At 45.5% G+C, this 11,450-nt stretch overlaps 1 protein-coding gene across 1 annotated transcript in view; it reads left to right on the top strand.

Annotated features, from left to right (window-relative positions):
* Nucleotides 1-1,482: 1,482 nt before the first annotated feature.
* Nucleotides 1,483-11,450, top strand: part of COL23A1 (collagen type XXIII alpha 1 chain) — a 451,370-nt gene continuing 441,402 nt past the window's right edge. The window contains exon 1 of the mRNA XM_004371297.1: nucleotides 1,483-1,767. Coding sequence (XP_004371354.1) covers nucleotides 1,483-1,767 — 285 coding nt within the window. The remainder of the gene's footprint in view (nucleotides 1,768-11,450) is intronic.

Consider the following 11,450-nt stretch of genomic DNA (forward strand, 5'->3'; position numbering starts at 1 on the left):
AAAAAGGTAATTTTAGATAAATATCCTGACCCCTGAGTAATTCCTCTGAGTGGGACTGAGGGTACAGCCACCTTAGATGGGGCAGTCTGGGAAGATGTTTTTCCTTGGACATAACAGGAGTTTGCTGGGAGAGTTACTTGTGACCCATTTTAGGATATGAATATGCCCGGTAGGAATTTGGAAGGAAGCGGACAGCACGGCCTGACTTTCTCACCTTTCCTGCCAAGACTGTTAGGGCCACTCTGGCAAAGGAGCTTCATTCTCTTCTCTGGACCCCAGTTGTGCACCAGAGAACTTTCCAGTCTTAATGCTTTAAATTTGCAGCAGAATTGCAGTATAGGTCAAATGTGGTGCATTGCTGTTAGTTGTCGTCCATTGGAATCTGACTCATGGCAACCCCGTCTGTGTCAGAGTAGAACTGTGCTCCATAGGGTTTTCAAGGCTGTGACCTTTCAGAAGCAGATCGCCAAGGCCTGTCTTACAAGATGCCAACCTTTTGGCTAGTAGTCTAGCACTTAGCTGTTTGCGCCACCCAAGGACTCTTACATGTCATGCATACTGAATCATTTTTTGCCAAGTTGTGTTTCCATTGCAGAATTCAGCCGTCAACAAAGTTGGAGTTCCTTTTTCCCTCTTTTCCATTTGTTATAGTTTAGGTTTTCTTAAATAAAAGCCCTTTCTAGGTTAGGAACAATATCTTACCATTTCTGTTTCCTGCACCATTTCTGGCACATCATAAATGGTGAGAGAATTAAGATGCTAAGAGGCATCCCTTCTGCTTGGCGCAATCTCATCTAGGACTGCCTCTCTAAACGTGAGTGCGCAGAGGTCACTTTCGGCCACCAAGCGGCGCTAAGCCCCCATCTAGGGCGGATCCGCCAAGTTTTCCACAGGGTTGAAGTTCTGAAGTTTTTGTAAATTGTCAGAAAGGTTAATTCACAAGTTCAGGAGAATGCTCCCAAGGCACAAATTGTGCTGTAGTCTGGGGTGCGCTGCAGAAGGCCCGCGGAGTCACCGGGCGCACTTCAAACCTCTTGGGGTTGCAGCAGGGATTCAGCTGGGAGGCTCAGGTCCGCACGCTAGTGTGGGTGCAGGCCACATGCTCAGGGCAGGTGAGGGTAGAGGTGTGCGCTACGCAGGGGGTCCCAGGCACCGGTGGGCGGCTTGGAGAAGCCAGCTCCCACCCCGCCCACGCCCCCTCGCCTTGTGGGGCCAGCAGGGCCGCTCCTCCCCTGGGTGGGTCTCGGCTCCTTTTCTGGCAGGGTCTATTTGCATAGAGGAAACTGCCCAAAGTGGCTGCTGTGGAGGAGCTGGCGGCGGTGAAGGGGGTGTGCGTTGTGTTCAGCTGCTGCCCAGAGGCCGAACCGGCGCCGGCCTGCCGTTGTGCCTCAGGCGCTTACGCCCGCTTCCTGCGCGCTCAGCCTGCGGGCCCAGCTCCACACCACCCATCTCGGAAAGCCCACGCGCCTCCAAGAGCGTGCCATGCACTCAGACGAGAGCAGCGGCGAGGCGCAGAAGAGCGGCCAGGCGGGCAGCTGCGGTGGGGGAAGTACCGCGCTGGCGCCCGGAGCCCGAGCAGTGAGCGCCCTGTGCCTGCTGCTTTCCGTGGGCTCAGCGGCGGCCTGCCTGCTGCTGGGCACCCAGGCTGCCGCGCTGCAGGGCCGGGTGGCCGTGCTCGAGGAGGAGCGGGAGCTGCTGCGGCATGCGCGTCCGCCTGACACCCTGGCTGCCTGGGCAGAGCAGCACCTGGAGCGCCTGCTGCGTGAGGTGAGGCGTCCTGGTGCAGGGCCGCGGGCCGGTCGCTTGGGGGAAGTGTGTCAGTGCACTGGAAGCGAGGGCCAGTGGATCCATCTCCTTAAGGAAGGGGCGCCCGCCAGCACTGCGCGCAAGTCCATCGGCAGCCTGCCTTGAGGGGCGGAGGCTGGGGTGGCGGTCCCCGAGGGGGTCCTGCTGTCTCCCAGCTCCCGCTGCTAGTTGGCCCCGGGCTGCCTTTGGGAGGGTCCTGTTCCTGGGTGGGTGGCCGCAGGAAAAGCGAGCAAGAAGGGCCGTTTGGGAACGAGGAGGAGAGAGTGGAAAGACCACGGACCTTGGAATTGCAAACCTGGGGCGCGTCTCCTCAGGGGTATGCGCTCGGCCAGGCGGTTTCCCGCCTGTGGAAGCGCCTGTCTCCTCTTCTGTGCCTGGATAAGGGGGCTCCTGCAGGAGTGTCTGGTGACCCTCCTCACCAGTAGCGGCTACTTTTCCCAACACTGGTCCACCTGGAAAGGTGTGCGCCCAACTGGCCAGTAGCCCCAGTGGAGGCAAACCGCAGACAGGCCCGAAGCCGGGGCCCTGAGGGGGCTCTGGTCAGCCTACTCCCCGCATCCTCTCCCTTCCCCATGAACGTTTGTTTCGGAGCCGCCCATCATAGAGATGCGGTGTTCCTGGTGCTGAGGCTGAGCCGCAACCAGTGCAGTGATCCATGAGGGAATGCCCATGTCGCCTTGGTTCGGTAAGGGGAAGGAAAAACATTTAGCTACCGAAGACCTGGATTCTGATTTCAGGTGGACCTGAGCAGTGTGAACAGCAAATCCTGCGTCACTGCATCCTGTGTGGGAATCGTGATTTCCACAACAGGCTTGTTGGAAGAGTCATGTGAGACTCTGTGACACCTCTAAGGGTTAAGATTGCTGCTGTGTCTGCAAAGCAGATCCCGTGCTTGGGCCCTCAGAGCCCTCACCCATCCTACTCATCAAAACCTCCACCTTTTGTGCAGCTGCCTCCCTCCATATAGAACTGGGCCAGCACAGTGAGTTGGGGGCTGGTGCTGCGCTGACCCAGCTTCTCCTGGCTATGCTGGCCTCCCTTGCAGTGCCATCATCCTCTTCCTGAAGAAGGCGGCTTCCCAAGATCTCAAGCCCATTGCCCTCTTGGTCATCTTTAATTGTATATGAAAAGAGACAGTGTTTTATGGCAAAGGAGAGGCGAGAGCAGGCTTCTTACCACAAATTCCCTAAACTTTGTTGAGCTGTGTAGCCATTGTTGAGTTAATTTGGAATCTTAAGGTGGATGGGAGAAGAAGGTTCTGTACCACACCTCTTTGCCCGGTACTATTTCTTAGTCACTTCAATTTAAGCTGTAGTCTCTGGGTGGTGCAAACAGTTAACATGCTCAGCTACTAACAGAGGCACCTCAGAAGAAAGGCCTGGCAATCTACTTCTGAACAATTAGCCATTGAAAACCCTATAGAGCACAGTTCTACTCTGACACACATGGGATAGCCATGAGTCGGAGTTGACTCAACAGCAACTGGTTTTTAAATTTAAGCCAGTATTACATCTCTTCTAGCTTCTAGAGAAAATTGCTGCTTCATAAAATGATTTTCTATTTTACCTTGTAATTGCCTACAGAGTTCAGAAATCTCTCCCAAGCCCTGCTGGCAACTCCTGGTGATGGTTTCATAATTGCCACCGATTATCTTTTGGCAAATCCCTAGAGACTAGGCTGTTGAATTGATTGATAGAGGGCCAGTAAAGTTTCTACCTGTCAGTGCTAGGACTGTGGCTGTTCTTTTCTAATAGGAGGCCCTTCTTATTCTTAGTAATAATAAACCACAGCCCTGACTGAGTAAATAAATCCTGGTAAAACCTTTTACAAGGAGCTTACAAATTGTGTCAATTCTAATAAGGAAGTGTCCTGGGAAAGCAGCCGCTAGCGCAGATGGTTGATAACTCAAGTCCTGAACTGCAACCAGGAGAGACTTTCAATTGTTTCATCAAACTTCCTCCTGTAGCACTGAATTTTACTTAGGCAAACTACAGTGCTTCAACAGGAGCTGCTGGACAAAGTTAGTTTCTCTCTCTCTCTCTGGCTCTTGATTAGAAAGGCAAAGGAAGAATTTAGAATCCTGGGATGTCCACTTGAAAATTTGTACCATTCAGCAGGGTGGCATTAGCACAGGACACATCATACTACCCTCGGACCAGAGCTCAGTGTTTGAGGAGTATGTTCAGCTTGGAGTCTAAACTCTCCAGTTTTCCCCTCCGCGTCAAAGATAGCATGGTATAACTGCAGTTGGGGTTGAGCTTCTGGTTGTCGGATGTCCCCGGTGGGCACTTATCTCTCTCCCAAGCAGCAGTTGGTTCCTGCTACTATCTGTTCTCTCTGTTCTTCTCATAAATGGATGGGAAATGCACACAGCTTGGCGGGTGACACTGAGAGTCCTTGGCCAAGTAAGGAGACTATGGGAAGCACATAACCAGTAATGGGCTTTGAATAGATGTGTAGATACTTTTTCAGACCATTCGATATGGAGGACAAATAAATATTGAGCTAAAAATCTGTTAAATGGAAAGAACATTTATATTTGAAAGATGTGTTTTCAGCAAAGCCTTTTTTTTAAAAATAGAATTTATTTTTTAGAGCAGCTTTAGGTTTACAGAAAAATGAGAAGACGTTTTTAAGCCAGTGCTGAAGTAGTTGTGTATGCGAGAGGGTCACAGCTTGCCCTTTTACCAACAAGCTTCTTTTCAGAGTATCAGAGGCAGAAACCATGTCCAGATTAAAGAAAAGAAATTCTTGCCAACCACACACAACTTTAATTTCAGAGAAATTTTTGAAAATATAAGCCAACAAAAGCCGTTGTTAATCTGGGACCCGCTCTCGCTTTGTTCCCTTGGGAAAGGAACTGTGAAATAACTCTTTCTGGGACTGGCTGATGTCCCTGATAGTGTAGATACTGAAGCTACAAAAAAAGGAATATTCATTCATGTTATGATTATTGAAGACCCTTGTGATTATTAAAGACCCTTCCCATGGTACGAAATGGAAGAAATGGTTTTCAGAATATAAAAACAAGATTTTCTGAGCATGAGTCATTACAATAGTACCTTCAGTATGTTCCGGATATATAAATGCAGAACAAGCATTTGATGTTTTGCCTTAAAAAGTGCCTTAAATAGGTTTTCTAAGTAATCAAACCTCTCCCCACCCCCGCTACCCTCCCACCCACCCCCCACAAAGTAGTAATGTCTATAGTTAGGGAAGCTTAAATTTAGAGTGCGTAACTTTCATACTACAGTAGAAAATTTAATGCAAGGATTAAAGAAATATTTAGTTGTTTTCAGAGGAGGCCGTTTTCAGCTTACAATGGATTTACTGTTGGCTATTGGACTTCCATTGTCCAGACCAATCAGTTTGAAAACAAGAAAAGGCCAGGGACTCAAGGTAAAATCCAAGCACTTTCCTTCCCTACCATCATATATATATATATGTAACGTATATGTTAAGTTACAGTAAAACCCAGACTCAAATGTAGCTTTTTCAGCCCCTAAGGCAGCTTGTCGCTTGTCACAGATACTCTGTTGTGCGCCTTTAGTAAAGAACCTATTTTTGAAACCCATGGCACAACTGGAGATGGAGTGCAAATCATAGCTACGTTTGTTTCCTTGACATTTCCTGGCTCCCAAACCAAAAAATACTTCCTTCCAATTACTTCCTGGCACTCTCTCTTTCTGTCTTTCCTCTTCTTCTTCTTCTTCTTTTTTTTTTTGCGACAGTTTGGGAAAGCTTTGTAATAATAGCAACATGTTTGGAATGAGCCAACTGTCACAGCATTCTTTCACAAACATATTTTGGAATTGTTGAATTGAACTTTTACACATTGGCTTTGAAGACTTTACACATGGCTCCTGAAGTAAGGGAATCAGCAAACTATGAATGACATTATACTAGGAGGTCGAGCAGGCTAGATGAAGCATGGGTTTACTTGTCAGAAGAGGAGAGTTTGAGACCCAGCTATGTCATTTAACCTCTCTGAGCCTCAACTCCCTCTTCTGTTATATGAAGGATCATAACTACCTTGTAAGGTATAGTAATGAGCAAATAAGATAATTTATGGGAAAGTATTGGTCAGTAAGTGTGCTTCTGATGGCAAGTTACAGAATAGCTGATTGTGGTAGTTTAAACTGTACAGTCATTGTATTGTCTTGCATAAGAAGAGAAGCCTGGAGGTCAGCAGATCCTGGATTAGTTCTATGACTTGGCCATCACTAGTATGCATCAGTGTCTGTCATTCTCTGGGTCTTTCCTCATGGTGGTAAAATGGCTGCTGCAGCTCCAACTACATGTCTTCAAACAAGGGTAGCCAAGGTAGAAGGGAAGGGGGTAGGAAAAAGAATCATCTTGAAAGACTCAATCCTTTTTTTAAAAAAAATTATTGTGGTAAAATATATATAACATAAAATTTCCCATTTTAACCGTTTTAAAGTTTATAATTCAGTGATGTTAATTACATTCATCATGTTGTGTAACCATAACCAGAGATGCTTTCTCTTTTGTTTAAATCATATGGGAAAACTTTTCCAGCAATCCTTAGCACACTTCCCCTCATATCCACCAGCCAGAACTGGGTTATGGGATCACCATTAGGCCTGTCACTGGCAAAGGGAATGGGGTTACCCCACTAGGCTTTGGCGAATCTTGATTTATCCCCTGAGGCTGGGCATGTTGCCTCTGGAACAAAATTGAGGCTTTGTTAAGAAGGAAGACTGGGAATGGCTGTTGGGGAGAAATCAACAGTGTCTGCCAGGTGCCATAGAGTATTAATGAGGTTTCTCCAGAGGAGTATGGAATGAATCTGTCCACTGGCCTGCAACAATTTTCATAATTAAATCCTCTTTCCACTTCAGTGTTTCCCTAGTTCCACACTTTGGGAATGCTATTCAACCACAAGCTTCTGTCTCCTTCTCTGTGGGTCTCCTGCTCTCAAACTTTACCGCCAGCCATAGTCTAAAGAAAGGTTGATGGGTTTGGGATTCTATCTGGTACAATCCCATTCTTTGTAGTTAATGGTCTTTAACCATTGAGTGGATGTCATTCTCATCCCAAAGTGACTGGCTAGAGTGGCCTCCACACTGGGGACAGCATTCCAGGGCACTGCTTTCAAACTTTTTTCATATCACAGCACATACAGGGAACAACTGATGCTTGTACATCATTCTGCCGTAAGTGGAGGAGGCTTCTCAGGCTACAGGCAACTGGCCCAGCTACTCCAAGGACCAAGGGGCTCAGCATACCTGGAAACAATGCATAGTGTACTTGTACCCATTTGGTGTGCCCAGGCAGCTCTGCTCTCAGGACCCAGGCTCCCTCTTGATCACTCCCCTCAGCCACTGGCTTTATCAGCGGCCATAGTTCACTGTGGCCTCCAAATCCTCTGTGTCTCCTCTTGTGTTTCTATTGAGCTACAGCGCTTTCCAGACCATGTGCACTTAGACTCATGGGACCCAGAGCAGGATGTCCTTTTTACTGTCACTGAGCATCATCTCATTAGATTCAGCCTTTCTAGGTGCCTTTGGATTCTTGTACCTTCAAATAGCAATGTGACAGGACCCCTACTCAGACTGGCTTCAGTTAAAAAGGGGATTTGTTGGCTTGAGTAACTGAGAAGTCCAGAGGAAGGTCTGATCAGGCACAGCTAGAAGTGCCTTGATTTTGTGTTTCTTTGTATTGTCTCTATATTCTTCAAGGATGGCCCCTCTCTTCCAGTGAACTGGCCAGGTGGCTGCCATAGCTCCAGGTTCACTTCCTCATAGTTCTGTTTCCTAACAGCACCAGCAGAAACCCCTTGATTTATATCTCTGATGGACCAATCACTACATCAGTGGAGTGGGCCGCTCTGATTGGCCAGATTCTGGGTGTTTGCCCGTATGTGTAGGTGTACATGCATATGTGCACCAGGTCAACCCATTGGAGCAAGATGGACCAAGAGTGGAGGATGATTCCCTAAAGGCCAATTTGGAGGAAGGGCTATTATTGGAAGAGAGGGGAGAGGGGGCTGGTCAAACCAGTCGGTGACCATTCAAAGAGTAATGAGAGAGAGGCTTGGGCAACAAGCTGGAACCAGGTTATGAAGAAATTCTTCCTCGATGGCTTGAAGTCAGCTAAAGGTTTTTTAATCCAATGGAATAGGTAGTAGGTTGGTAGGTACTTGTCCACTAGACGTTTAGTATCTATATGTCAATAAATTTGGGTTTATCTGTAGCAATATCAAAATCTATATTTCTCTCTATGTATAATGCACTTATAAAATGTGAACTTTGCAAGTTATGGAATAACTTACAATCATTACCATGCCCCACAACGACCTCACGTGATGTACAAGACACAAGTGGTTGTCCCTATTTTTACAGAGGAAGAAACGTCACTCCAGTGCAGGAAAAGACCTGCTCAGGGCACACAGGGCCAAGTTTAGGTCCCTCAGGGTTTGCAGGAAGCCATGGAAGATAGGAGCTAGAACAGGTGGGTCCAGCTCACCCTTGTATGAGTTTAGTGCTCACCCAAGGGCAGTGTGGATGTGCCCCCAGGTCAGGGCCACCTGTTCCAGGGAACTGCTTCCCTCTGCCTGCTTTCATCAGCTTCCTGAGGAACATTCTCATGAGGAAGGAGGCCCCACTCTTCCCTCTTGGCTATGTGTGGAGTCCTGGTGGCTAGGGGCAGTGAGAAGCACGCTGGGAGATTGCCCCAGCCTTGGGTGGTGTCACATGTTATGGTGGCACTGGGAGATCTGAGCTTGGAAGGGGAAAATGCTCAGTGGAGGGAAACACTGTGGATGAGGAATCCAAAGGCTACTGCCTGCCAGCTATGTGGCCCAGGCTTGTTGTCCGGCCGCCCAGAGCCTCAGTTCTCTCACTGTGAGGGGAGGTTCAGAACACAGCTCAGGGTTGTCGGGAGGGCTGGGCATGATGGCGTGTGCAGCAGAGCATGAGCTGAGAGCCTGGGCCCCATAGAGGAGTGGCATGACCCTGCATCTTCAGAGGAGCCCTATCCTTCACTACGGTTGCTACATGTTTCTCCCTTTTCCCTAAATAATGCTTACTGCCTCCACTAGGCACTGATGTGTATACATTGTATGTTAAGAGTTTTGTCAGAGAACTCTTTCAAACCTGCTTTTCACAGGGCGTGTGTAGATCCTTTTCTCTTTGCCTCCGGACATGCTCAATAGCTCTCCGGCTCCCTGTGGCTGCTGAGATGTGGCCACTCCCTTTATCTGGGATTTTAGACTCAATATTGGGAAGTAGCACACCAGCTTTGCTGTTCTTCCCTCTCCTTTTTTTAAAAAAAAATTATTGTGGTAAAAAAATTATATATATAAAATGAAATTTGTTATTTTAAGCATTTTTAGGTGTACAATTCAGTGGCATTAATTATATTCACCATGTTGTGCAACCATCACCACTATCTATATCCAAAATGTTTTCATCACCCCAAACAGAAACTCTGTATCCTTAAGCACTGACTTCCCATTCCCCACTTCCCCCAGCCCCTGGTAACCTCTAATCTACTTTCTGTCTCTGAATTTGCCTGTTGGAGAGATTTCATATAAGCGGAATCATACTATGTATTTGTCCTTTTGTGACTGACTTATTTCACTTAGAATAATGTTTTCAAGGTTCATCCATGTTGTAGCATGTATCAGAACATCATTCCCTTTTAGGGCTAAGTAATATTCCACTGTGTGTATATATCACATTTTGTTTATCCATTCATCTATTGATGGACTTTTAGGCTGTTTCCACCTTTGGCTACTGTGAATAGTGCTGCAGTGAACATTGGTACACAAGTGTCTATGTTGGTCCTGCTTTTAATTCTTTTGGGTATATACCTAGGAATGGAATTGCTGGGTCGTAATGGTAATCCCTCTCCTTTTTGATAACCAAGATGTATGTTGATTAGCATGATTAGATTACTGGTAATCCCACCACCCTAAAACAAGGGCTATTTTACTTTTTTTGCATAATTCTGTCCAGTCCTTGATGTTCCAGAAATTTGCACCTACCTAATTTTAACCATAGGGTGCACACCATTTATACCTTGTTTTTATACACTTAATTAAACCTTATATCAAAAACGTTTTTCCGTTTCTGGAGTCATTAAGACTGGAAGAACCTCAGAAACTATGGCCCAGAGATAATCTTTAAACCTTAAACAAAAAATACCCCCTGAAGTCTTCTTTAAACCAAACAATAGTTTAGCTTAATTAGTAAAGAATGTCTACCTAAAGCATTGTGCTCTTTAAAGAACTATCTATATGAGATCAAATTAACAATTGACAATGGCAACTCCAAACAGTAGATAAGACTTAGGGGACCGTGAGTTTATGTTAGTGGGGGAGGAACAATCCGGAAAAGGAGGATGAGAAAGAATGGTTGCACAACTCGAAGATTGTAATCAATGTCACTGAATTGTATATGAAGAAATTATCAAATGGGTAAATGTTATGCTATATATATTCTCAACAACAAAAAACGAAGTAAATTATTAAAAAAAAAAAATCCCCCATCAAATGTAACCCCAGTCTAATCATAAGAAAAACATCAGCCAAATCTCAGTAAAAGGACATTCTAAAAAATACCGAACCAGTACTCCTCAAACCGTCAGTGTCATCAAAATAAGTAAAGTCTGAGAAGCTCTCACAGCCCAAAGAAGCCTAAAGAGACTTGACAGCTAAATGGAATGTGGTATCCTGGATGAGATCCCGGACAGAAAATAAGATGTCAGGTAAAAACTCAGGAAATCTGAATAAAGTGTGAACTTTATTAAATAATGTATCGATATTGGTATTTTCATTATACTAATGTAAGATGTTAATAGGAGAAACTGGATGTGGGGTAAATATGAACTCTCTGAACTATCTTTGCAATTTTTCTGTAACTCTCAAACTGTTCTAAAAAATAATGTTTATTATTAAAAATAGCAAATATATTAACATCCATTAATTAATATTGGCACTAAGGGAAAAAAATTTTCCATGTGCTGCATGGATGGTTTTATTCGTAAGGTTTAAATATTCTGTTGGAGTCCCTGGGTGGTGCAGACTCACTTGGCTGCTAATTGAAAGGTTGGAGGTTGAAGTCCATCTAGAGGTGCCTCAGAAGAAAGGCCTGGCAATCTAATTCCGAAAAATCAGCCGTTGAAAACCCTATGGAGCACAGTTCTATTCTGACACACATGGGGTTGCCATGAGTTGGAGCTGACGGCAACTGGTTTATTGGGTTAGTATTCCATCGAGAGAATCTGTACCCTACTACTCAACATGGCATTTAGGCCTCCACATTTTTGATAAAACGGATAATGGTACAGTCAATGGTTTTGTGGGTAAAGTTTCCTACTTCTGTTATTCTTTAGGATGTAGAGTAACTAGTTAGGGTATAGGAATGTCTTCAGGACTTCGTCTTTTGTTTTAATTTTAAAACATCCAAATTTGTGAAATACACATTTCTTCCCCTGAATCTGAATTCTGAATCAGTTGCACTGCCTTCTTCAAGTTTTACGATGGATAAAGTGGATTAAAAATGTCTTTTTTTTTTTAACCTGAGAATATTTTTTTTTTTTTTTTTAATATTTTATTGTACTTCAGGTGAAGGGTTACAGAACAGATGGTTTCTCATGTAACAGTAACACACATGCTG

The sequence above is a fragment of the Trichechus manatus genome, unplaced genomic scaffold, assembly GCF_000243295.1.
Source record: "Trichechus manatus latirostris isolate Lorelei unplaced genomic scaffold, TriManLat1.0 scaffold00011, whole genome shotgun sequence".
Classification (NCBI taxonomy): Eukaryota; Metazoa; Chordata; class Mammalia; order Sirenia; family Trichechidae; genus Trichechus; species Trichechus manatus.